This window comes from Physcomitrium patens, chromosome 15, assembly GCF_059467195.1.
Source record: "Physcomitrium patens ecotype Gransden chromosome 15, ASM5946719v1, whole genome shotgun sequence".
Lineage (NCBI taxonomy): Eukaryota > Viridiplantae > Streptophyta > Bryopsida > Funariales > Funariaceae > Physcomitrium > Physcomitrium patens.
In genome coordinates this window covers 17,944-43,307 of record NC_143424.1, presented here as the reverse complement: position 1 = coordinate 43,307, position 25,364 = coordinate 17,944, and the positions used below count along the sequence as shown (strand labels likewise).

The following is a 25,364-nucleotide window of genomic DNA, read 5'->3' as shown; positions in this document are numbered from 1 at the left end:
CCATGATATTGATAGATGTTACTATTGAAGAAAAATTTGGTTGTTTCTCCATCCATAATAATTTTTTCATAAGATATAAAATGCACCACTTTATTTAGTCAGTCTACCATCACAAAAATAAAGTCATAAGAATTTTATATTAGAATATTTGTAATAAAATTCATTGCAAACGATGACCAAGATTGCTTTAAAATAGATAGAGATTGAAAATAATCATAGAATCAATGACATAGACTCTTTACTCTAAATTAAGTATTATATAATCAAAAAACATTTTGTGTCATCTTTTCTCATTTGAAACCATCAAAATTATCGTAATAAAATTCAATCATAAGCATAAGTCTTAATAAAACTCAAAAATAAAATAAACTCATACAATATTAAAGAATGAAGAAAATTAATAAGAAAAAAAATATATAAATATAAGATAAAAAATAACTACAATGGTTATTGTTAAGTTCAAAGAAGTTGGAGAGTCTTAAAAGCTTTTTAATAAGAGTAAGGATAATCTCACTTTTGTCTTGACATATATTAGCTATTGAGAAGTCTTTATAGTGGTTTCATAAAAATCAAAAGGTTTTTGAGACAAGTAGCCAACATACAAGACAAGTAAATAATATATATAATAATATATAAAATAATATTTACTAGACAAGTAATAATAATTATTTTATTACTAGATAAGCAAATAATACATAATAATAACTACTACTACATTAATAGTTTTACATATATATTTACAACCTGCAATTTTTTTTTTAAATTATTAGAACTAATATTATGTATGTGTATATACCCATATATAAATAAGTATGCATATGAATATTGATATAATATACTTTTTGAGAATATTTGAAGTAAGGTTATGTTTAAAAAAGTGAAATAGATTTGCAAATTTAATTCAAATGATGATTAAAGTAGTACTATTCCAACAAAGTTCAATTGCACGAGAAGCTTGAAGCACGTCTAAAAGATAATGAAGTGATGACATCAGCAGAAACATATCAAGCCAAGTAGAGCTAGAATGCATCTGGTTATCCCTAAACCAATAAAGTAGCTAATTACGACTTACAATTACTAGAGCATGTTGCATTCAGATCAGTTTTTTTCTCACTCCCCCAACCTGTACCAAAAGAAATTTATTATTCTGAATCGGGTAAGATTCGTGAAGGTCAAGGATCATGAGGCTTGCTTTCATTCTGAGAAGATAGTCTTGAATATCTTCAATTTCTCTATAGCTAAAGAGTTGCCGCAGGTCATTAACTAGTTATATTGAAGGTATACAAAGTCGCACAGCTTACTTAAACCTTTGTTCCGACAATGCATAGTTGAACCCTGACACGACCATATTGTTCTAATTCTGATAGTCACAAAGATCACCAGAGATTTCAGGAAATCCGACAAATTCTTTGTTGTTCAAACCACGTTTGTGTTGTGGACTGAAGAAATTTCACCTGTGCTGCGGATTACCGGATTTATTTGATCAAACGCATTTAATATTCAAATCAGGAAAGATAATAAAGTAATAAATAAATGATAAAATTAAAAATTCAGTTTCTTGAGAGAAGCCACCAGAGTAACGAATAAGCTCTGCCTTCTAAACATCGCCTTCTAATTTTGGACTCCCGTGATCGTGAGGGCTGATGAAGCAGTGAGAGTCTGGGCGCTGCGGAAGACGCAGCTACAACGCATATAGCTCGGCAATGCTGCCTTGGAGCGACTCTTACAGCAATAAACTTGACTGTCTGCAGAAGAGTGGAATTGAATTCGTTCACTAGCTCAAATCGATTGTTAGCTCCAATTTCATGCCCAATTTACTTCAAGGTTGTATGCACAACATCTAGCCTACTTGCTTGATAAATCCAACCAAGCGTAAATAATTTGCCAAAAAGACTCGAATTTTGTACAAGCGCTTGGAATGAGTATTCCTTGCTAGCGCCAATAAATTCCATCAATTTCCGTATGAACAAGACGCAATTTCAGTTGGAAACCCTCGCATGCTCTTTCACCAATCACTGATTTCAAAAGTTGGGCACCCTGGATACAACCGTGAACCTAGGCAGGCACGCTGGGAATCATGTCTCTTTGGAAAAGCTCGTATTGTACCAACTTCACAACTTCTGCAACCTGCATAATGTCATTTCACAAGTCGACCTTCAGTACTTACAGCGTTTCGACCAGATATTTGTAGAAATGATAGGTGACTACCTTACCTACACAGTAGAGAGTGAGAGAGTGTGAATCTTACCCCAGGGTAGTGGAGAAGGACAGGCGCGTACTGATTCATCACAATGTGCACCTTCTCGAGCAATGCTACAAGCGAATCAACTTCATCCCCAAGAACGTCCACCTGGACACCAAGATGTAACGATCCCAACAAAACTTTAGCTCTGGAAAAAGCCAGCAGTTGAGGCTAACGAACAGCTTACAAAAAATAAAATAAAATAAAATAAAATAAAAGAAGAGGCATAGTTCTGTTTAAGAACACTATGATTATCCGTGAACGACCAGATTGTTCAAAACAAGTAGAGAAAAGTTAAGGCGAATCAAATTACACGCAACCAGACCCTACACGAACACCGCTGCTTCTATCAACTTCTTTCTAACCTCTTGTTCTGCTCTCTGAAGATTTTCGACAGTGCGCAAATAATCCATCTCGCTCATCTGTGACTGCCGCAACAATTGTAGCAGATTATCAACCTGTTGTTGAACTGCTTCAAACCTGGCCATCGGTACAACACAAAAGATTGAGCATTAGCTATGAGTGGGAAGGACCAGTAACTTTTACGTGGCCCACTGATTGGCATCGGCTGCTTACACTACCTTAAATCGCTCGCAACTCTTGGAAACAATACATTGCTAGCCTAAAACACCTACGGCCAGGTCTCACCTCAATGTCTGTTGATGTATTTTCCGACAAAGTCCAAATTCCACCTGCTGCGATGTTCCAACAGCACGGCTAATATGTTCCGCAATGGTTCTCTCTAAGAGCCTCCATACGTCTTTAGATTCTTGTTGCATTGTGTAAATCTCAGCTTTCATCCTCTGAGCATCGCTCTCGGCGCTTCCTGATTAGTAGTTCAGAAACATGAATACTCCTATTAGATTGGAAAACCTACAAATAACTTCAATATAGATGGAGGCAGTGAAAAATCGAAATATACTTCACACAAAATGTAGATGAAGTTGAAGACTGCACGCAAGTATAAATAAGGGCACCCAATTAAATTTCTTTCATGATGAATTTAACTTACTCTCTGAAGATACTCACAACTTAATAATCCAGTAATAAGCCATCGCACCTATCATTCATAACCTACCTTTTTGAGCCCTTTCTTCCTTCACTTGCTTTTGAGTGCGACTTAATGCTCTCTCCATGTCTTTCAAGGCCATCATGTATGCAGACCTCCATCGCTCCCTCTCATTCTGATTAGAAACTTTCAAGTTTCTACACGCTATCGCCAACAAAGCGATCGCAGTCGCTAGATGATTTCGTTCAGCCTTCCGTTCAGCAAGCTCGTTCTCTAGCTTAGTTTGCTCATTTTTGTGGCTAGATACAATCAACTTTAATTGATCCCGCTCAAATGCATGACCTGCAACTGTATCCTCTAGCCTGCTTTGTTCTGTGGCAAGTTTTTTCTCTAATCCAGGAACTCTTTCCTCAAGCCAACTTCGTTCTCCTTCAAGCTTCGTTACCTTGTCTTGTAACTCAGATATTTGAATTTCCATGTTTAAAACTCTATCACAAAGCTCATCTCGTTCTGTCACCAGTGTCACCACATCTGATTCAAGTTGTGTAAGTAACGTGTCATTTATGCAGCCCTTCGTATCACAAATCTCCTTTGGAGTACTTAACATAAGGTCTTCCGGTGAGACGGTGCTGCCGTCCTCAGCATTAGGTTTTAGTTCTTTGTTCTCTTGCGATCCTTGTTCTAGTTTCTGCTTAACTGCCACCAACTTTGCTTCCAAAGCCGCAATTTCTTTCTGGAATATCCGTTCGAGTTCATTATTTCTTCTTTCTTCGTCAGCTTTCATCATTGCTTCATGATCCAATCTTTTGTGAAGTTTTGCTAAATCACTTTCACGTTTCTGCTCAAGCTCAAACTTTATTCTTTCTAATTCCCTCTTGTATTTCAATTCTAAAGTTTCTTGCAGGTCTGCAATTTCCTTCCGGTGTTTGTGTTCCACATCAAACTTGATCCCCTCAATTCTATTCCTGTGTTCAAGTTCCATTTTTCCTCGTAGTTCTGCAATTTCGTTTTCATATCTTTGTACAAGATCTACCTCCATCGCCTCGGTTTGACTCCTATGCTCAGACTCCAATTTGTCATGTAAATCTGCGAACTTAATTTGGAATGTCTGTTTTAGTTCTTCCTGGATCTGCTCAGCATCCTTCTTATGTTGAGACTCTAGTTTGTCATGCAGCCTAGCAACCTCAATCTGAAATTCCCGCTCAAGCTCAACCTTCATCCTCTCACGTTCCATATTAAACTCAAACTCTAATTTATTCAGTTCATCCGAATGATGCTCTATAAGTTGTTCCTTTTCTCTCCGCAAATCCAAAACTTCCATTTTGAGGGAGGATACAACCTGCATAAGTGTCCAACATCGCATTATTGGAGAGATTTCACGATAAATAAAAAAATAAGCAAAAAAAAATAATCCCTGACATGCCAGAGTTACTATGCTATGGCATGGAGAGGCCCAGTTCAGAACACGAGATATGACACAAAGTACACTGTGTTAATAACACCAAATCCATCAAATCTCGTGGAAGCACCTCCTTGTTGGTTCTTTTAGACGGCGATTCCCCAATATCCACCATAAACCCCTCCACGGCAGCCTGAGTGTTTCGTCGCACAACCACATATATTGGATCAGTTGCCTTTCCAGGGCTAGATACTGATTGATCGCTTAATGTCGACAAACCCTTCAATGGGGAGGGCTTCCTCAAGGCAGATTTCAAACCCTCCAGATCTCCTTGTGCAAGTGGAGATGAATCTTCAAAGGCCTGATTTTCTTTCTGAGTTCGACCAGAAAAGCTGCAAGAAGCCTGCAGCTCTTTCCTCCGCACGATCTGTTCCAAGAAGTCACACCCGTCTTCACCACATTAGATTTTGGACATGATTAGTTCTTCACGGCATATTCTTTAGACAACCAGATTTAAAAATAACAAGACGGAAGAAACTCTTAAAATGTTCTAACACAGACAGCAGCTCTAATATAGGTAATGGGATAAAGGTTTAAAATACCAAGGGATAACCTCTATGAAACCTTTTGCAGTTGAGAAGACTATAAAACACATCACAATTATGAATGAAACATTACAATTTCTAAAATTCTCTGCATACTTCAGGAATCGACATTGAAGGGTCGACATTGAGGAGTCGACAATAGACATTCAGAAATTCACACCATCGTACTCTACATGTGACCTAAAACATGAGATGGTATTCACTTGTAGCGACTACTGCAATCATCATAGACTTCATAAATACCAAGCTGCCAAGTTTTGATTTCATGCCAGGAAACGAACGCACGCTTCATTCTATAAATAATTCGTGGTAAGCGGAGAGGTGCAAGGGCTTTAAAGATGTGTGGCCGATCCACAATTTTCTTGCCTGCTTTCTGTTAAAGTCAGCTGATAAAGAATCGATTAACTGTCTCCACTCGCAAGCTCTCTCACCAACAACTTCAAGATAGATTGATGACTCCATCTCGTGTTCCCATATAGTCAACTCAAGTTCCTCTGTTAACCTTTTTATTTCCAAATCCTTTTGCTCCAGTGTCCCCTCTAGTGCTCCCTACCAAGTAAAACTACCACATTAACATTTCAAACAGTAGACGGTTGTCCCGCATTAGATCTACCTTGTTGCATACACAATCCAAGAGAATCATTTTGCTACTGTGCATTCTTGGTGCCGACACATGAAAAGATCTGGAAAACATCTCATTTCTGCATTTTGCAACGACGAGTACGACATTTTCGAGATTCAGAAAAGTTGCGCACCTCGTAGCTCTTCAACTCTGACATCGCTTTATTGACTTCCAGCGACCATTCTTGTACGACTGCATCAACAACGTCAAGGCAGATTGAAGAATCTACCTTCTGCTCAACCAGAGTCTTTCCAAGCTCCTTCATTGACTTCTCTAATTCTGCATACACCGCCTTGAGCTTCATTAAGGACGCGCCCTGCATTTCCAGCATAAAAATTTGTAAGTTCAGATACCTGATGCCACTGAACTATTTCCTCACTTCTAAAAATAGACAGTAACCAGTGACAACGAATATTTTCCAACTATCAAATCTCTGCAGTGAGGAAATAAACGTTACACAAAAGGGTTTCTCATACAGTAGATCAGGTTCAACTCTCTGCAAGATATCTCATGTAAATGTACAAAATTGAAAATCCGAAGTTCCTGGTTTGTAGAACTCATTTTATAGACAATATATCCATCATCTTATACAGGAAGACTGTCGTTGAAAAGATTTCGTTTCGCTAACCTTAAACATCACACTGAGATTAATACTTAAATAGCGACATACTCCGGTTTTACAGTCGACCTCATAAGGTTTAATATTTCCCAATTTCCTGTCCAAGACTTCAATGTACGAGTTTCACTCCGATTGAGAACGTACGAGTTACAATCGTACATGATCAGCACGCAAAGCAAGGAACTGATATGCAGTGCATACCTCGTTGCTAAGATCAGCTCTCAAATGTAGGAGTTCTTCTGACAACTTGCGTGCTGTGTCGTCAAACACCGTAAAATAAATCGATAGTTCTGTCTTGCTTCTCCACGTTGAGTCTTCTATTTCTTCAAGCCTTCTATGTAACTCTTCGATCTCTGTCTTGAGCATTCCTTTCTGTACTTGCTGTATTTGACACCAATTATCAAGAAGTACAATCAAAACAAGAGATTCAACATATTTTTTAAAACGAGAAGCATCTTTCAGCTTTTTAATGTCTGGATAGAGCACACAAGAAATATAAAGACGTGAATCTCGCAATTGTGTATGCAGAGGTATGTATAGAAGCATAAGTAGAATGCATAGGCAGCTTACTACTTTGCAGAGTTTCTCTTTCATATCGTTACTTTCTTGCGAATACGCCACAGCTGTTTCGTACAAAACCTCGAGATAAACGATACATTCAGCCGCATGTTCCCATTCTTTTTCCCTAAGGTTTTGCACCATCGCCTTCACGTTTGTATCCTGCTGTTCTTGCAAATACGACAGAGATGTTTCACTCAAAACCTCCAAATAAATTGAAGATTCGACTGCATGCTCCCATTCGGCTTGTTCTAGACTGTCTAACACCGTCTTCGCATTTGCAGCTTGCTTATTCAACTCGATGTTTAGTTCGACGTTTACAATAGGAACGGAATACAACAAGAATAAGTAATAGGTCTTCCAAGCTACAGGCCAGGATTATCTGCATGAGGCAATATCTGCAATTATATCTCATGTTTCAATGAAATGCTCACCTCTTTGCTAAGTCTATTTTCCAAATAATTAATGTGTTGAGAACTCGATACTGCCATTCCATTCAAGACCTCCAAGTAAATTGAAGACTGTACAGAATGCTCCCATTCGGTTCCTACAAGTTTTTCCATTATCCTCTTCACATTGGCACCTTGTTTTTCCAACTCCCCTCTTACTTCGACCTTCACAATGCGAATTCAACACAACCATGAAAGAATAATCAATACTGTAGCACCCATAGTGCCGAGACCCTTTTACATGAGACAGTAATTACATTTACAAGCCCAGCGACTATATCGGCAAATCAAAACACATGACCAAAATCCACTTTGTGCACAATTAAAAGTCTAGTTTGAAGTTGCACGACGAAATCCGAAAGAGCTTTACCTGCATGGTTGTAATCGTATTTGACCACTCTTCTGACATAGCATCAACAACCTCAAAATAGACTAACGATTCGGCTGCATTATCCCACGTCACCGTTTCCAGTTCCTTCGATAATTTTTTCACTTCTGCAACCTCCTTCTCCAGCCGGCTTTCTAGTTCTCTCTGATGAGAGAAAAAAAATAAAACAAAACACCAATACACAAAATATGAAATTGAACTAAAAAACTATCTGTTGATAGAAGGAGGTTGCAGCCCTAAACCTCATTCTAGATTAAAACAAAATGCATAGTCCTGTACATTAAATCTGCAGTACGCAACCAAGAACATCACTCGGGCATGTTTCGCAAGCATTTTGCCGCCTAGTAACTGACGATACCAAGAAAAATCTGGTCACAGCTGATCGCCAGCACATTAACCTCCAGAAGAGACTTACTCTCAGCGTGAATGTCTGTTCATAAAGCTCTTGAAATTCAGTCTTCGACACTGCAGATTGCATTGATGCATTTTTCAATGCATCCCTGCAATCTAGAATGTCAGATTGGCAGCTTTCGACTTCTTCGGTGAGTTGGTCAACGAATGTTGACAGAATGGTGTTCTCCGTTCTCAGTTTCTCCACCTGGCACCTGCTTTCCTCTAAGGAAAGCTTCGTCATTCGTAAATCTTCCTGATTTGAGTGAAGCTGATCTTTCACATCTGCTAAATCCGTGACCCAAGCTGTAACCTGGTTCATCAAAAATTCTAGCAAAATCTTGAAATAGGAAAAGATCAATCCCACGTCCACTCCCGCTCTCCAATTTTCCTCATCCAGTTTTCCTCTAAATTCTAGCAGGTAACTCAACTTGCGCTGTAATTTGTGATATGCACCGTCATCTACAGCATGCTCGACAGTGAAGGACCTGTTAAAGTCCAACATAAAGGGATGATTAAATATTGCACAAAATTTAAATGATCATAACATTCTAAAGACACTCATAAGACATAAGTAGCTTAAGTTCCTAATTTCACAAGTAATGAAAAGAAGCGACTCATATGGTACCTTTCTCGAGAGGACAAACTTGTGCGATGCCCATCCTCTTGCTGGATGTCAGATGTCGATTCCGAATTCAAACTCAAATCTGGAGTCGACGACGCCACACGTTTACTTTGCCAAGCATCATGCATGATTTTATCTTCCAGCTTCCCAAGTTCCAAATCTACTAGAAACTGACAGAGAGTCATACAGTCCATGGCATCCGCTGAACCCTCACTAAGATTGGATTCTACTAATGTATTGCATGCGATAACATTCCCATATTTGTTATATTTACAACTACTACCAGTTTCACTTCCAGCTCCTCTAACCTCTTGCTGCCATACTGAGAAGGTTTTATAAAGCTGGTTTGCCATCTCGACGGCTCTTTCCTGCTCCTGCAGCTTCCGTCCTCTAACCTCAGCTTCAATCCGTTCGATCTCTGCCTGCTCAATCACAACATAGTTGCTGTAATCCTTCGTCGAATGGTCAACTTGAGTGTCTAGTGAGGAGCTTTCAATCTCTATGTCGTATTCCTGAGATAACGAACAAATCAGTCATTCCATGGCAGAAGTCATTACATTCACCTAAAAATCTATTCCAGTCTAAACGACTCCAGTTGCCGTATTCTCACCCGATTATGATCGAGACCAGCCCATGGAAGAACAGTTGATAATCTGTAAACATTAGCAATATGCTATTTGATCGATGTCAGGCAGCACCCGCTAGCTTACAAAGCTAATTCCACTCTTATGCGGAAACCCTAAACCCAAGGCCGTATTGAAAAACATCAAATTTTTCAGCATAACAGCAGGGGTCCGTAAATTACAAGCCTACCCGTTGCAAGTAATATACCAAAACATGACCACTTACAGGAATCCTCTACTCAGCAAACCTAAAGCTCTATTTTATCAGCAATAATAGATGCAGAACGCAATGGTGATTTTGACTTCTAAACCTGGCTTGCTATTATACAGATGATATCATACCAAAGGCGAAAAAGACAGTTCCCAATTTTCTTCGACTATGGTGATAATTGAAAATTCTGGATAGGTCGTTAGTAAAATGGATGAGAAGTTATACACTGGTTGGGCGTAGAAATGACTCGTCCGACGATTCGATTTTGCTATCGGTGTGACTGGCTTCCTCGAGTAGGTCTGTGATAGTATGCAACTGTCTCTTCAGGGCGGCAGCGCCAATGACAGAATGAAGGATGTTCTGGCAGTCGACACCCGCAGGGTCGGCGCCATCCTCGTATTTGTTGAGAAAGCGATGGAGGCGAACAAGAAGCGAGGTGGAGCAGGGATGGCGGGGGTGGAGCGATGAAGAGGAACAGGGTGGTTCCATCATGGAGGGGGCGGGGGGATTGAGAGGATTCAAAGGGAAGCAGCGGCGTTGCAACAACCACAATGCAACCGAGGAGGAGAAGGGGGAGGAAGAGGTGGGGGCGAGCATGAGTTGCGGAAGAAGAGCAATAAGATGACGGGGAAATACGAACTAGTGCGGAACAAGATAGGATGGGAAAGTTTGAAAGGGGGATCATGAAACTCTGCTATCCGTATTGCCCGAAGAGCTCTCCATTCCGAAGACCATGGCATACCAGGGACGGAAAGTTTCCAAATACGACGCACAGTACCTCACACACCAGCAATTCTGGAATATGTGTGTATGTACAGCCGTGACAACTGTCATGTCCTTCAATGGTTGCCATTTCCGGAGAGCCCAGTACTTCTGGGGACCAACACAGTGGCATATATTCTCATGGAGGCAGGCAGGCAAGCAAGCAGGGCGAAACTACACTCCACACACTCCAACCTTGCTCTTCATCCCAACTCGCTCCTCCACAAAGCACTTTAAAGTTTACACACTGCCTGAATGCATTTGGATGTGAGCCAAGTATTAATTATTGACAATGTGACTAGCTAACATCAATTGAATGTGTTTGAAAAGAACTATGCTGAAATGATCATCACAATCAAACCTTTTAAGAGGTGCATAGTATTTTGGCTCACACTGTGTATTGTAGAATGGCAACTGTCACAACAGAATTGATGACATTTGACATTCACATCCAATTGATGTTAGCCAGTCACATTGTCAATAATAAATACTTGGCTTACATCCAAATGATTTTAACTACTCACATTATTAGGTCACTCATGGAGCCAAGCCACTACAAATCTTGAACACACAAATCAAAATAAAGCATTACAAAAAATAAATATAAATATATATATATATATATATATGTATATGCAAAACATAAATTATAAGACTAAAAAATCTAAATCCAGAATTTTTATCTGTAAGTGTTATTGTTCAATTTTAAGTCTTTTTGCAACTTAACAAAATTACCTTATAGTGATTCTCAAATGTCTAATTAGGTGTCTAAATTAAAATTTAAGATTAAAGTTTACAAACTACAATAAAAAAAAGGTTTATTTCTTTTTTAATCAGGTTTTTGGGTTAAAATATTGCATGTATATATATATATATATATATATATATTATTAGGACTCTAAGATTTGAAATACATAGTTGAAGATTTAAGATTTATGTTTAGATTTTAGGTTTTGGAATTTGGGAATTTAGGAATTCAATATAAGACTTGAAGTTTTATATTGAAAATTACAAGTCTATTATTCAAGATTCAAACACCTGTTTAAAAACGTTTTCAGCTTATCTACCATATAATTTTTATAATTACAATTCAAATTATGTAATGACAATCTTCTATAACTTCTAACATCTAAAAATAGAAAATATAAAAATAATTATATAAATTTGATTTTATTATTCCTATAAATAGTAATTTAAATAATTAGTTTGGTATATAAATCTATTTATACTATGGTAGTTAAATAATTGGTTAAAGATAGAATAATTTATATTGTTAAATATTAAAGTCATTAGAATTATAATCTACTTATATTTTGGTAATAAAATTGGCTAATTTAATATTTGAATCTATTTAAACATTGGCTATAATAATAACTAAATTAAAATTTTAAATTATTTATAATAAAAAATTAACCATATTTATGCTATCACAATAAATTTATTAGTACAAAGTATACTTTTTTTACATTGAAGTAAATAAAATACTAATTTAAAATATTTTTTGTTATTTATATTATAAAAAATATATAATAAATTTAAAATTTAATTATATAAATTTTAAAGATGAATTTTTTACTTTATTTTATTCAAATTTTATTTTATTTTATTCAAATTTTATTTTATTTTTTATTTAAAATTTTTAAAGTATAAATAATACTAAAAATTATAATTTAAGGTTTAATATATAATATTTTATAGTTTTTTTTTTTAAAATCATCTATTTATTACAGATGATTTAAAATTAAAGACTTTATCTTATTAACATATAAATATATTATTAAATAATTATTAAATAATTTTTTAATATTGGATTTATTTTTTATTTATAATTATTAGTCTTTTGTGTATTTAGAATTATTTTCTAGATTATAATATAGACATATAAATGTTGTGAGAGACTAAACAAAATGTTAACTTTGGAAAAAAATGGATTCAACAAAATCAAAATTAACAAATACTTATAGCATGATTAATTATACAAAAGTGTAAAAACTACATTCAATTCTAAAAACTTATGTAAACTAAATTCTTTATACACACTGAATGGCCTTTTTTCACATACACAATTCTAATATTGATTTTTTTTTATACATATTAGCTTATTGGTTTTATTTTAAAAATTTTGATAGTTATTTTTAATCTTTTTTTTTTTAAATTTGGATTTAGGTTTTAATTTTTCTTTAATAATTTTAAATTACTCTTACTGGTTGTCTTAATATCAATTAGATTTTATTAAATATTTCTTTAATTGAATTTACTCATATTATTTTATTTTAGTACCTCATTTAATCTATAGTACTAGTCTTAGAACACTCTATCATTTTTTATAATTTAAGATATAGAGCCTTTGACTTGATCTTTTTTTTATTGATTTTTTTTTTACATTGTCCTTCTGAAATTTTAATTTGACACATCTCTTTAGTTTTGAAGTTTTTAACTTTAATGGTATTTTTAAAATTTTCAAGAAACTCATTGTTTAGAAGATATGAGACTTTCAAAATTACAAAGTGATCCTTTTCTTACCGTATGACAAAAAAATAAGATATTATAATAATACTAATTTTTATTTAGACTATTTAAACTATGAAAATAAAATAAGTTGCTTATATAAGTATACATTTACTTTTTTGTTGAAAATGATTATATTTAGACTATTTTTTAAATAAAATATACATATAAACGACTTGAAATAATATAAAGCATGATCTAAGCTTATGCAATGGATTGTATATGGTCACACCAATATATACCATATTTTTCAATAAATCATCAGGTTTATCTAATAAGATATATATATATATATATATATATATATATATATTATTATTATTATTATTTTTAATACCCACCACCATTTTTCTATCACTTATGCTATAAATTATAGAAGAATTTTAGAATAAATTAACAATGTGCCAAAAATAATTTTGATTTAAAAAAAAATCTTGAATTTTGTAGTTATTATATCAAAATTGTATTTTAGGCATAAAACTAAAGAAGTTTTCTATACAAAATTATTGCTTGATTCTTTATGATATAGTTAATCTAAATTCTTATATATTATAAATATAATAGTTTTAATAGTTTTTATAAAGATTGGCTAATCAATTTTTTTTTTAATATTTTTTGCGTTAAGAAAAAATCACAATTAATTATTTTTTTACAAATTAGGTTTAGGAATTAGAATTTAAGATATAGTAACTAAGTTGTAGAATTTAGAATTTAAGATATAGTAACTAAGTTGTAGAAATTAGAAGCTGCAATACTTAGCATTAGTAAGATTGCACACAAAAAAAAATGGAGAATAGATGACTCTCACTTTCAACACTCTTTACTTATAGTTGAAGTTTATATCTATTATAGATGAACTTCATCTATAATTATTTTCATCCTTCTTTGTGTCACGGATATATATCTACTATAATTAATATCTAAGTAATATAAATAGATAGAAATAGGTAAAAGTTGATTAATTTCAAAATATCTTATAAAATAATTTTTTAGAAGCTTCTTAGATACTATTTTGTCTTTACATGTATTTTTAGTTGATTGATAGGTTTGAAACTTAGTCAACAAGCAAACTACATGCCATATATGTTGGTAGCTTGTCGAATAAGCTAACTATGTAGCATCTATATACAGAAATTACCTTGCAAGTTAAGATACATGTCATACAAAGTCAATACATTTTTAGAAGTCATGTAGAATATTACCACATGGATCTTAGATAGATAGTATGTATAGAGACAAAAGTGACATCTTCTTCACTCTTGTCAATTCTTTTCTTGTTTTTAGTCTAGTTTCAAGAGTCTTTAGTTTTCTTATCTTTTGGCAATAGTTATTCAAGTTTCTATTTTAATATACATACTTTTCTATTTTTATTTTTTCATATTTCTTTAACAATGTCTCACTTGTTTATTTGATTTTATGGAGTTCTTATTTTTGATACATTAATAAAAATATACTTATAATATCAAAGCTTTGTCTTTTTTTAATTAAGAGAAGATTACTCTTTTTTCTTCATAAGACTTAAGTTTAATAGGAATTGTGGATTATCCTCTCCTAAACTAATATTATCTTTAATAATTTTTCTTTGTTTTCAAGTCTTTTTTCTTATTTATCTTGAACAATATTAGATATCTTTCTTTTTTTAAGTATTATTATGGTAGAACTTCTTGAAATAAAGAGTGCAATGGTATAAATGCAAGAACAATTGAAGAAGTTAATACTTACAATGTATCAACTCAATTTACTACTACACGAAATAATAAGAATAGAAAGGAAGAAAGATATACAGATGATTGGAGCTACTTCAACATCTACATCAAATCATGTCCCTTTTTTTATGGTAGAATATCCTTCTAATATTATAGAATTAAGGATTATATTGCCTAAAAAGTTTGATGACAAAAGATCCAAGTTTTGAGGATTTATCAATCAAATACAACTTATAATTAAACTTCAACCTCAATTTAGAATCATTGATATACTCCTTTCAAATTTATCATTATTATGATTTTTATCTTTTTTTAAACAATAAGATCTAATATTAGATAATTTGGAGGCTTTTTTATAAGTTTTGATCCATGTATAGAAAACATGATGCAATTTATATTGCAACCAATAAGATCTGTATTTTACAATAAAGTAATCAATCAATAACATTATATGCTTCATAGTTTTGACAACTTGTAATTGATATCAAGTGATATGATGTTGCACTTATTAACTAATTTTTCTATAGATTATAATATAAAATTAAAAAATTGATGCTCAAGTTATGTGATCTTCAAATATTGAATCAAGCAATTGATTTTGTTGTGAGATATGACAATCGACTTTTTGAATTTCAATTTGAGAGTCGTACTAGTGTACCTTAATGTTATTGTAATTCAATGACAATACCAACGTCTTTTCTATACATATATTTGAAAGTAGAGGATATGCAAATTGATGCAATATATTTCAAACTTCTCACTGTGCAAGAAAAGACTCGTTGTCATCAAAAAGAATTATGCGTGCATTATGAAGAATCTAAGCATACTGCTCAATATTATTCAAAAAAGTAATATAACTACAAAATAAGGAGTACAACTGCCAAAGAAGATAGTATGTCAAAAAACAAGTTTGTCTAGCTACAATAGAAACTATATGATTGGAACCTTATACAACATCTAATGAAGGTCTTATTTTCTTCTCAAAATCTTCTCTTTATTTTATAATAAATATTATTTTAGGATCTAAACATCATAAAACCTTTGTCTTATTAGATTCAAGAGCCTCAATATATTTTTTAGATAAAAAATTTTCTAAAAGATATAGCATACCTTTAATAAAGAAAATTAAATATGCTCAAGTAGAAATCATAGATAGTCATCTATTATCTTCAAAAAATATTATCCATTAAAATCTTCTTATAGAAGTAAAAACTAATGGTCATAGTAGCTTAATAATATTTAATATTATTAGATCTCTCTCTAATCCAATCATTTTAGGTTTATCATGGCTAAAAAAATATAATCCAAAAATAAATTGGATTTTTTATAGTCTTAATTTTTTTGAAAGTATAACTAAGAGTATAATTGATCAAGTAGAAAGTCATAAATCTACTACAATTAAACCTATATTTGTAGGTGCAAGAATTTTTTTGCATGCTATAAAAAAAAGATTACCTTTTATCATTTATGTTGCATCTATTTCTAATGGTAGAAAGACTTCTAGTGACATTTTAAGCCAATATCAATATTTTAAAGATATAGTTGAGAAGAAAAATGCAGATACTCTACCAGATCATCATTCCTATGATTGCTTAATTGACCTTCAAGAAAGAACTCAACCATCATTTGGATCAAATTAAAATTTATCACAAAATAGATTGGCTAAACTTGAGGAATATATTAAAGAAATTTGGCTAAGAACTTCATATGCCATTCCATATCTCTACCATGAACTTCAATTTTATTTGTGAAAAAAAAGAATGAATCATTGCAAATGTATATTAATTATTGAGGATTCAATAAAATCACCATCACAAATATATACTCGCTACCTTTGATATTTAGATTTCTTCATTAGTTGAATTAAATTAAGTTCCATAAAAAAATAGATCTACGAGGAGCATATAATTTGATAAGCATCAAAAAAGGAGATCAATAGAAGATTACATTTTAAATAAGATATGGATATTTTGAATACACATCATGCCTTTTTGACTTATAAATATATTAGTAGTTTTTCAATATTTAATAAATGATATTTTTTGAGAATTTTTAGATGAATTTGTTTTCTATAACCTAAAAAATATCTTAATCTATTTTAAGAACACAAAAAAATATGAATTTCATATTTATTATATATTATAAAAACTAAGAGATGCAAGACTCTATACTAAGATGAAAAAGTGTATATTTCACACTACTGAAGTTGACTTCTTAGAATACATCATTTCAAATGATGGACTTATGATAGATCCTAAAAAAGTTCAAATTATTATAGATTAAAAGATCTCAAAAATAGTAAGAGATGTCCAATGTTTTTTGGAATTTGCCAACTACTACCAAATCTTCATTAAAAACTTCTCTCAAATTATAGCTCTACTTATACATTTGACTTGTAAAAACAAACTTCAATAGAATCAAGTGACAAAAGTAATATTTGAAGCTTTAAAAATAGCCTTTATTTTTGCATCAATCTTGTATTGTGTTGACTTTTATAAATTATTTTTTATAAAAATAGATGTATTAGACTTTACTTTGGGTGTCATATTATCACAAATAGAAACAAATGATAAACTTCATCCAATAATTTTTCATTCAAGAAAATTTTTAGTAATCAAGATAAACAATAAGATTAACAACAAAGAATTTCTTACAATTGTCAATTCCTTTTAAGAATGGCCCCATTATCTAGAAGGTGCTTTTAATCCAATCATTATTTATATCGATTACAAGAATCTTAAATATTTTATGTTAGCATTTGTTTTGAATTGTTGCAAAGCTCATTGGAGTATGTCTTTGTTAAGATTTGATTTTAAGATCACTTATCAATCCAAAAAATAACAAGGTTTGTTAGATTTTCTTTCTAGTTATTTTTATTTTGTACCAAAAGAAAGAGTCAAATCTTTTGATCAACAAAGAATAATTTTCTTGAAGTCGGATTATTTTCACCTTCAAGAAATATAATCAATATTGATTGTTGATTCAATCTTTGTCAAGCAAATTCAATTAAGTATATTCTTTGACCCTCTCATTGATGATATCAAGAATCTTTTTTCTAAGTCTCATAATGCTTCTAAGTTCAAGTTCAAAAACAACCTACTTTATTTCAAACAATGCTTATATATTCTAGAAGAAGAAGAAGTAGGTTTATGTATTCTTCAAGCACATCATGACTTTCCAACAATCAGATATTTTGGATACAATAAGACTTTAGAATTTATATCTAGTGATTTTTAGTAGCTACAAATGTGAAAGGCAATGAAAGACTCTGTCCAGTTATGTGACATTTGTTCAAGGTCAAAAAATCCTTGTCATCAATCCTATGGACTTTTTCAACCATTATCTATTCCAAAACAACTGTGGTCTTTTGTTCCTATGGATTTTATCATGATTCTTCTAATTTCAAGTTCTTATGATTCTATATTTGTAATAGTAGTTTATTTCATCAAGATGGTAGATTTTATACCATATACAAAAACTATCTCAAGCAAAGAAATAGCCAAGCTCTTTCTTCACAACATCTACTATTATAATGGAAAGCCTAGAGATATTATATTGAATAATAGAACTTAGTTTATATCAAGATTTTAAAGAATAATTTTAAAGATTCTAAAAATAAATATAAAACTATTTTTGGCTTTGTATCTTTAAATTAATAGACAAATAGAGCATGTAAATCAAAACTTGGAGTAGTATTTGTGGTGTACTATTAACTATAAAATAAATGATTGGAAAATTCTTTTGCCATTGGTAGAATTTTCTTATAATAATATGATGTCATATTGTAACATAATTATATGGTGAAATTATAATAAAAAATAAATTTCTAATTAATATCTAATTATCTTGGTTTAATAATAATTCAAGATATTTAAACATGGCTTTTATAAAAGCCTCTTAGTTCATTTTCTTATCTTAATAGTTACTAGGTTAAAGGTTGGTTTGTAATCTTATCTTCTAGCTTGTAGAGATTCTTTTACAACCTTAGAAAGACTATAAATTGACAAAACTAAATTAAAAGAGATAAATAATTAGTATGGTTGATAAGTTTGGGCTAAAAATCCCTAGGATAGATTAGATTGGTACTCAAGGGTTGACCATTTATAAAATAGGGTCGAAATTAGACATCTAGCCACTATAACGAGAATCTAGGGTAAAATAGGGAGGCATTTAAAGATCAGCAATTAGAATTATAGAGCTAAGTTAGAGCTTCTCCTAAAGATGTAGGCTTGGTTTTTACAAGATTTGATTTGACTTTGCAATTATTATTCAAAGTCAAGGTTTGTATTACTGACTTAGAATTTATGTAATACAATTAGAGTTAATAATCTTAGATAGTTTGTAAAATTGGTATCACATCTATAATATAAAATTTGATGGTGTTTGGTTAATTGGATGTACTAAGTGTATATAATTTTTTTTGATAATCTAATAATGCAGTTGATAGATATCTAGGTTTTGGTACAAGAAGGTATCAGAAGTTGGTAGTTTGAGATTGTATAGGATTTCCATGATATCTAAAGATCTGCTAATTAGATCAAAGTGAAATTTGGCATAGTATTAGAAGACTTAAAGATCAAGGTATACACCAATTTTGAATTGAAGTTAATAGTTAAAAAAGAAGAAATTGGTACTGGAACATTTGCATCAACTTTTTAGTTGGCAATCAAGTAACATCTGTATGGTTTTTTTCACAATCTATAAGTTGGATTGGAGTAAATTCTTTTTGAGCCTATAAAAGACTTATAGTGGCATTTGTGTGCAAAATTTTGTTCAAAGTAGATAGTTAAATTATAAGCTACAGCTTGCTAAAACTTATTGATTAGGACTAGAATTTGCAAAAAAAAAATCAAAATTGCATAATTATAATAGTAATAAGGAAATTGAAGTTTTTTTATAATTAAATTTATTAAAAAAAAGTATTTTTGAGTATATTATATTAGATTTAAGTACTTTTGAATTAAAATTTAAATTATATTCTTCTTAAAAGAGAAAAATATATTAGAATTTTTGGATACTTATAAAATACAACTTCACCTTTCAGAGCCAAATGCCTAATACATTCTCAAAGATGACAATACGTAATATGATATAAGTAGTGAATCTAATGTAAAAGTTTGAGATTGAAGGTAATGGATTGTATTTGTGGTTATTTGAAATTGATGGCTCAAGAATACAAGAAGGTTGAATTTGGAGTTTTTAATGGAGCCATGGCTAGAGCTTCAAGTAGATCTTTAAGTAGAGCTTCAAGTGCATTTTCTATTAGTAAATAAGGTATGTACTTTGATCCAAATATTGCAAAAAAGTTTCAAGCGTTTACATTATTTATACAATAGCAACAAAGCAATAATCACAAAGAAGCTTTGGCAACGAAAGCATTACAAGTGGTGGTCAAGAAGGTTGACCAATTTTATGGGAGGAATATTTTCAAATATTTAAGATGTTATGTGCGAGAAATAGAATTGAATTATATTTTTGAAAAGGAGATGATTCAATTATTTGAGCTTGCTATGGTATTAGAGATAAGAGAGCATATAAGATCTATTATGGAATAATTTGAAAGTTCATGGGAGGTATTTTCATATGCATTGAAGGATGAGTATTTTTTAGAGGATATTCATTGAATAATCAAGAAATCATTATTAGAATAGATACTTAAATAATATTGAAAGAAAAAGTAAAGGAGACAAAAGATAAAGGTAAATTAATAACTTACAAATTATTCTCTAATATTGAAGCAACAACAAATTTAAAGGAAGTGCTTGAGGAATATGTATTCAATGCTAAGGTTGAATTTACAATGAAGGAGATTTTGAGAATTGCCAAGAAAGAATTTGATGATGTTATTATTGACAGTATTAAATGAAAGAGGTAATTAATATAAGAAGTTGAATTGAATCATGCTATTGATGCACACATATATATGAGGATGAAGAAGATGAAATTGATAATTGTTGTAAACAATCAACAAGTGAGGAGAATAGTCATAAACAAAGTAATAAGGATAAACAGGTTTCAAGTCATTATACTAGAAAGTATTGTGCTAGAGCAACTATAGAAGTATTAGTGAATGTTAGAGATATAGATGAGCTAGTTGTTACTTTGATTCACCATGGTTTGGATATAAATCTTATACTTAAAGATCTTTACATGAAACAAAAGTGGTCAATTGATATGAAGCATGGATGGACAATATATGTAGCTAATAATACACAAGGTGAGTTATATGGTGCTTGTCAAGATGTAAAAATTTGAATTGCTAATATTGTAATGGAAAAAAAATTCTTTGTTCAAGATGCAATGTCTTATCATCTTATTTTGGGACAACCATATATTAATGCAACTTAGATAGAAATAAAGATACTAGATGATGGTTCAACTTATGCACAAATTTATAATAAGAATAGAAGGAGGACAGTATAATTTTTGATTGTATTTCCAAATCATGAATAAAATCGACATAAATTGAGAAAATTGCCAAGGATTGTTGAAGAATTTAAGGATTTTTTGGAGGTACTGTTATAAAGTAAGATTATAGAAGTATAAAAGTAGAAGTACTCTTACAAGATGTAAGTGCCTTTGATGCAAGATTTATTGATATTTTTGAAAATAAAAGTATTACGTATAAGATAATTGAGGACTTAAAAAGAAAAGAAAAAAAGAGTTTATGTGCTATTGAAAAAGAATAATGTGGATTATAAATATTTAAAGATAATGAAAGGATTACTGGTATTTATGAAGAAGATGAACTAGAGGATTTTTTAGAATTGATTGCATCTATTGGATTAGATAATGATGATAAAGTTATATAAACTCATTCAAGAAAAATTTATGATATAATTGAATCTTTTTAAGTACCAGAAGTTATTGTTGAGACTAAATATAAGACAATAGATAAGAATATAAAATCTATTATTAAACCTTTGTTAAAAGTTTCTAAAGAACAGATAGAAGAAGCATCAAGGAAAAAAAACTTAAAAGATTCAAGGAATATTGGACAAAAATTTATTAAAGAAACTTTTGAGGAATTGAAGATTGATTTTGATGGTTCTTTGTTTCTAGAAGAAATTATTTGCTTCAAAGGGATGTTGGCAAAACAAGGTAGATCATTTGCCTTTGAACCTTACAAAATTGGATATGTGGATTCAAATATTGTAACATCTATGGTTATTTTTAATGTACTAATTAATTAAAAATATAGTTTTAAGTCATTTAATTATATAAATATTAAGATTAAAGAGTCTTTTTGAATTTTTAAGTATTTATTATAATTTAGAAGTATTTATAAGTTAAAAAAGTCTTATTAGGAGGAAAATTATAAAAATAGAATCTTAGTAAATCTTAAAGGTAATTATCTTAATTAATTTAGTATTTTTTTATCATTAAATATTAAGAATTAATTATTGAGATGAATTTCTTTATTGGCTCTCTATCTACATGTATTACTTATAAAATCCTATCAATGATTAGTTAGTAGTTAGAAGAAGCATGAAAAATAATTTCATGTCTTTTTAATTAATTATATAAAAAATAAGATTTTTAGCAAATTTAAATTAATTTTATGAATATAAAAAATCACCAAGATATAAAAATATAGTCTTATATAGATATTAGTATTATAGAAATATTATAGGATTTATTTAGAATTTATTTAGAATTTTTTATGAATTTTTAGAGAAAATTTCAAGACCTTGGTAAAATTAAGTTTTACCATCTTGAGAGCCATTATGAAGAAATGAAGTAATATTTGAAGGCTATAAAAGGTATTTAAGCTAATTGGATATTTTTGACCATAGTGAAGTCAAAAATACAAAAAAATAGTTTTACAAGTAGAAAATAGAAGGACCAGCAGCTAGTGTAGTCTTTATAAGAAGAGAGGTGCACAATCCCATATGGGTTGTAGCACCTTGGATGTAGGTAGGAAGATAAGACTAAGGCCTCAAAGCTTCTTTGAAAAATCCATATACACTACTTGTGAGCCTTTGTGAGACTCGAAGATTTGATTTCTTAAGCAAGTTATTCTCAAGGTAAAAATTATTCACTTAACTTTTTTATTATTTATATTCTATCTTTAATCTAGTATAACTTATTTATAGTAATTTGAAATTATGTGATTTTTATGTCATTGGAAAGATAAAAAAATTATCTATCTAAAACTATATTTTTTTTAATTTTTTAATTTTATATTTTATTAGATGAAAATTCCACTAAACAAACTATGATTTAATTTTGGATGTTGTGATTATTTATTTTCATTTCTTTCACTTGTATTGTGGTTGTTCTTCTTTGATTTTGAGCTTATTTCTTACTTCACTTCACACCACCAATTACAAGCAACTCTTAATTGAAGCCATCTTATAATTGAGATTCTGGAGTGAAATTTACACTCACATGGATGAATTTACTGAAGTATTTGTACGAAGGGCAATCTATTCACAAGATGATTTGTATTAGGACTATGACCGATTTCAACTTGCAGAAAGAATTAGAGATATGAAAACAATGAGAAAACCATTTGGGCTAGTTAGAATGCATATTCTCCTTCAAGGTCCAGCTAACCCAATTGTACATGGAATGAACAATATAACAAGGTGTTGAGGGATTTTATTCTTGAAAAGATTTGAGTCATTAAATTGACTCATTTATTATTTTAGAATAAAAATATATACTTAAAATACTTTAAATCACAATATATAGTGAGTAATATAAAAATCTTTAGAAAGATAGAAAATTAGAATGTTAGTAGTAGAAATAGAATCTTAGTAAGTCTTGGAGGTAATTATCTTTGTTGATTTAGTATTTTTATTCATTCTTGAATATTAAGGATTATTTATTGAGACCAATATTTATATTGGTCATCTATCTATATGTACTACTTATGAAACCTTTAAATGTTAGTAGTTAGAAGAAGCATGAGAAAGAACCTCATGTTATTTTAGTTATTGATATAAAAAATAAGATTTATAGTAGATTTAAGTTAATTTTTATTATTATCAAAAATCACCAAGGTAGAAAAATTCAGCCTTAAATATATATTAATATTATAAAAATATTAGAAGTTTTTTCAAAATTTATTTAAAATTTATATAATATATTTTAGGAATTTTTAGAGCAATTTTTAAGATCTTAGTAAAAATAATTTTTATTACTTTGGGAGCTTTCATGAAGAAATGGAATAAGATTTGAAAGCCACATCAAGTTTCTAGGCTAATTGGATGTTTTTAAATACCATGGTCAGGTCAAAAATGCAAAAATATTGGTCATTCTAGAAGAAAATAGGAGGACCAGTAGCTACTGTAGTCCTTGTAGGAAGGAGGGTGCACAAGTCCTACATGGGTTGTAGTACCTTGAAAGTAGTTAAGAAGATAAGACTAAGGCCTCGTGGCCTCTTTTAAACACCCTTATACACTACATGTGAGCCTTGGTGAAGCTTGAACCCTTGATTTATAAGCAAGTTATCCTTGACTTCGCTTTTCAATTATTCATTTCTTATCTTTAAAACTTCACAACTTACTCATACTAATTCGGATTTACATGTTTTTTATTTCATTGAAAAGATAATAAAATTACCTATCTACAAATATACTTTTTATTCTTCATTTTTATTTTTTATTGGATCAAAACATAGTGAATAGACTGTGACTTAGTTTTAGGTGTTGTAATTACTTGATTTTATTTCTTTCACTTATATTGTGGTTTTTCTTCTTTGGTTTTTTGCCAATTTGCATACTTCACTTCACACCACTAATTATAAGCAACTCTTAATTGAGGCCATCTTATAATTGTGGTTGAGGAATTAAATTTATACTCACAAAAGACTATGTCTTTTTTAAATGATGTTCCTATTGAGAGGTGAAAAGAAGAAGATAAGGATGAAACTTTAGATAAGGATGTTGCAAGTGTGTTGCTAATCATATACAAGATTGTAAAAAAATATTGACTTGACTTGAAGAAGTTCATCTTACAGAATCAGGTGCAAAATCTATATTTGAAGTAAAAAAAAGTCATAATTATTAGACATTTATGTAGATTTTATGGAAGAAAACCAGATCCAAGCAAGGTTGATGCAATTGGGAGAATGAAAGAAGATTGTAGTTTTTAACAAAGATTTATAGGTTTTTAGGTCCATGTATATTTTTTCGTATTTAGATTCTTCACTATGCTCATATAGTAGATCCATTGTATGAAGTATTATGCAAGGGTTATTTATTTAAATAGGAAAAAAAATATTAAAGGAGTATAAAGATTGAAGAAATTTTTGACATCACCTCCAGTGTTAAAAAAAATTGATTATAAGTACAATAGATCGATAATTCTTATAATAGATACTAGTCCAATTTCCATATTAAAGTCTAATTAATTATTTACCTTCCAAGGTTTACTTGATTAAGCTTAAAATTTAAAAATTATAATTAAAATAAATCAAAATAAAATAAAATAAGTTAGAATTAATAACTAAAAGTTTAGTGAAGAATTTAAAATAACTACAATAAAAAATTAAAGATAAAAAATAAAAATTATAAACTAAGATGAAAATTAAAAGGTAAAAATAAAAATATAAAACTTTATCATTAATTATTGGAATAAAGAAAAAGTTTTTAGAAATTATTAAATAACATTAATTAATGATAATCATCAAAAATTTGTT

At 30.7% G+C, this 25,364-nt stretch overlaps 1 protein-coding gene across 8 annotated transcripts; it reads right to left on the bottom strand.

Moving 5' to 3' along the window:
* Positions 1-1,523: 1,523 nt before the first annotated feature.
* Positions 1,524-10,580, bottom strand: LOC112292505 (uncharacterized). 8 transcript variants are annotated; one of them, XM_024541054.3, is made up of 16 exons: positions 9,966-10,574; positions 9,517-9,559; positions 8,910-9,418; positions 8,307-8,769; positions 7,874-8,035; positions 7,489-7,668; positions 7,067-7,219; positions 6,698-6,877; positions 6,011-6,193; positions 5,622-5,804; positions 4,781-5,077; positions 3,321-4,590; positions 2,891-3,068; positions 2,608-2,722; positions 2,249-2,350; positions 1,524-2,127 (listed from the first exon to the last, which is right to left on the bottom strand). In XM_024541054.3, the coding sequence occupies exons 3-16, from the start codon at positions 9,257-9,259 to the stop codon at positions 2,056-2,058; spliced, it is 3,888 nt and encodes a 1,295-aa protein (XP_024396822.1). In that variant the 5' UTR covers positions 9,260-9,418; positions 9,517-9,559; positions 9,966-10,574; the 3' UTR covers positions 1,524-2,055. The 8 variants fall into 8 exon arrangements, with proteins under 8 accessions (XP_024396822.1, XP_073395368.1, XP_090112243.1 ...); XM_073539267.2 differs by having other exon boundaries at positions 8,910-9,328; XM_090256117.1 differs by lacking the exon at positions 9,966-10,574 and having other exon boundaries at positions 8,910-8,988; positions 9,215-9,418; positions 9,517-9,575.
* Between the last annotated feature and the right edge of the window lie 14,784 nt (positions 10,581-25,364).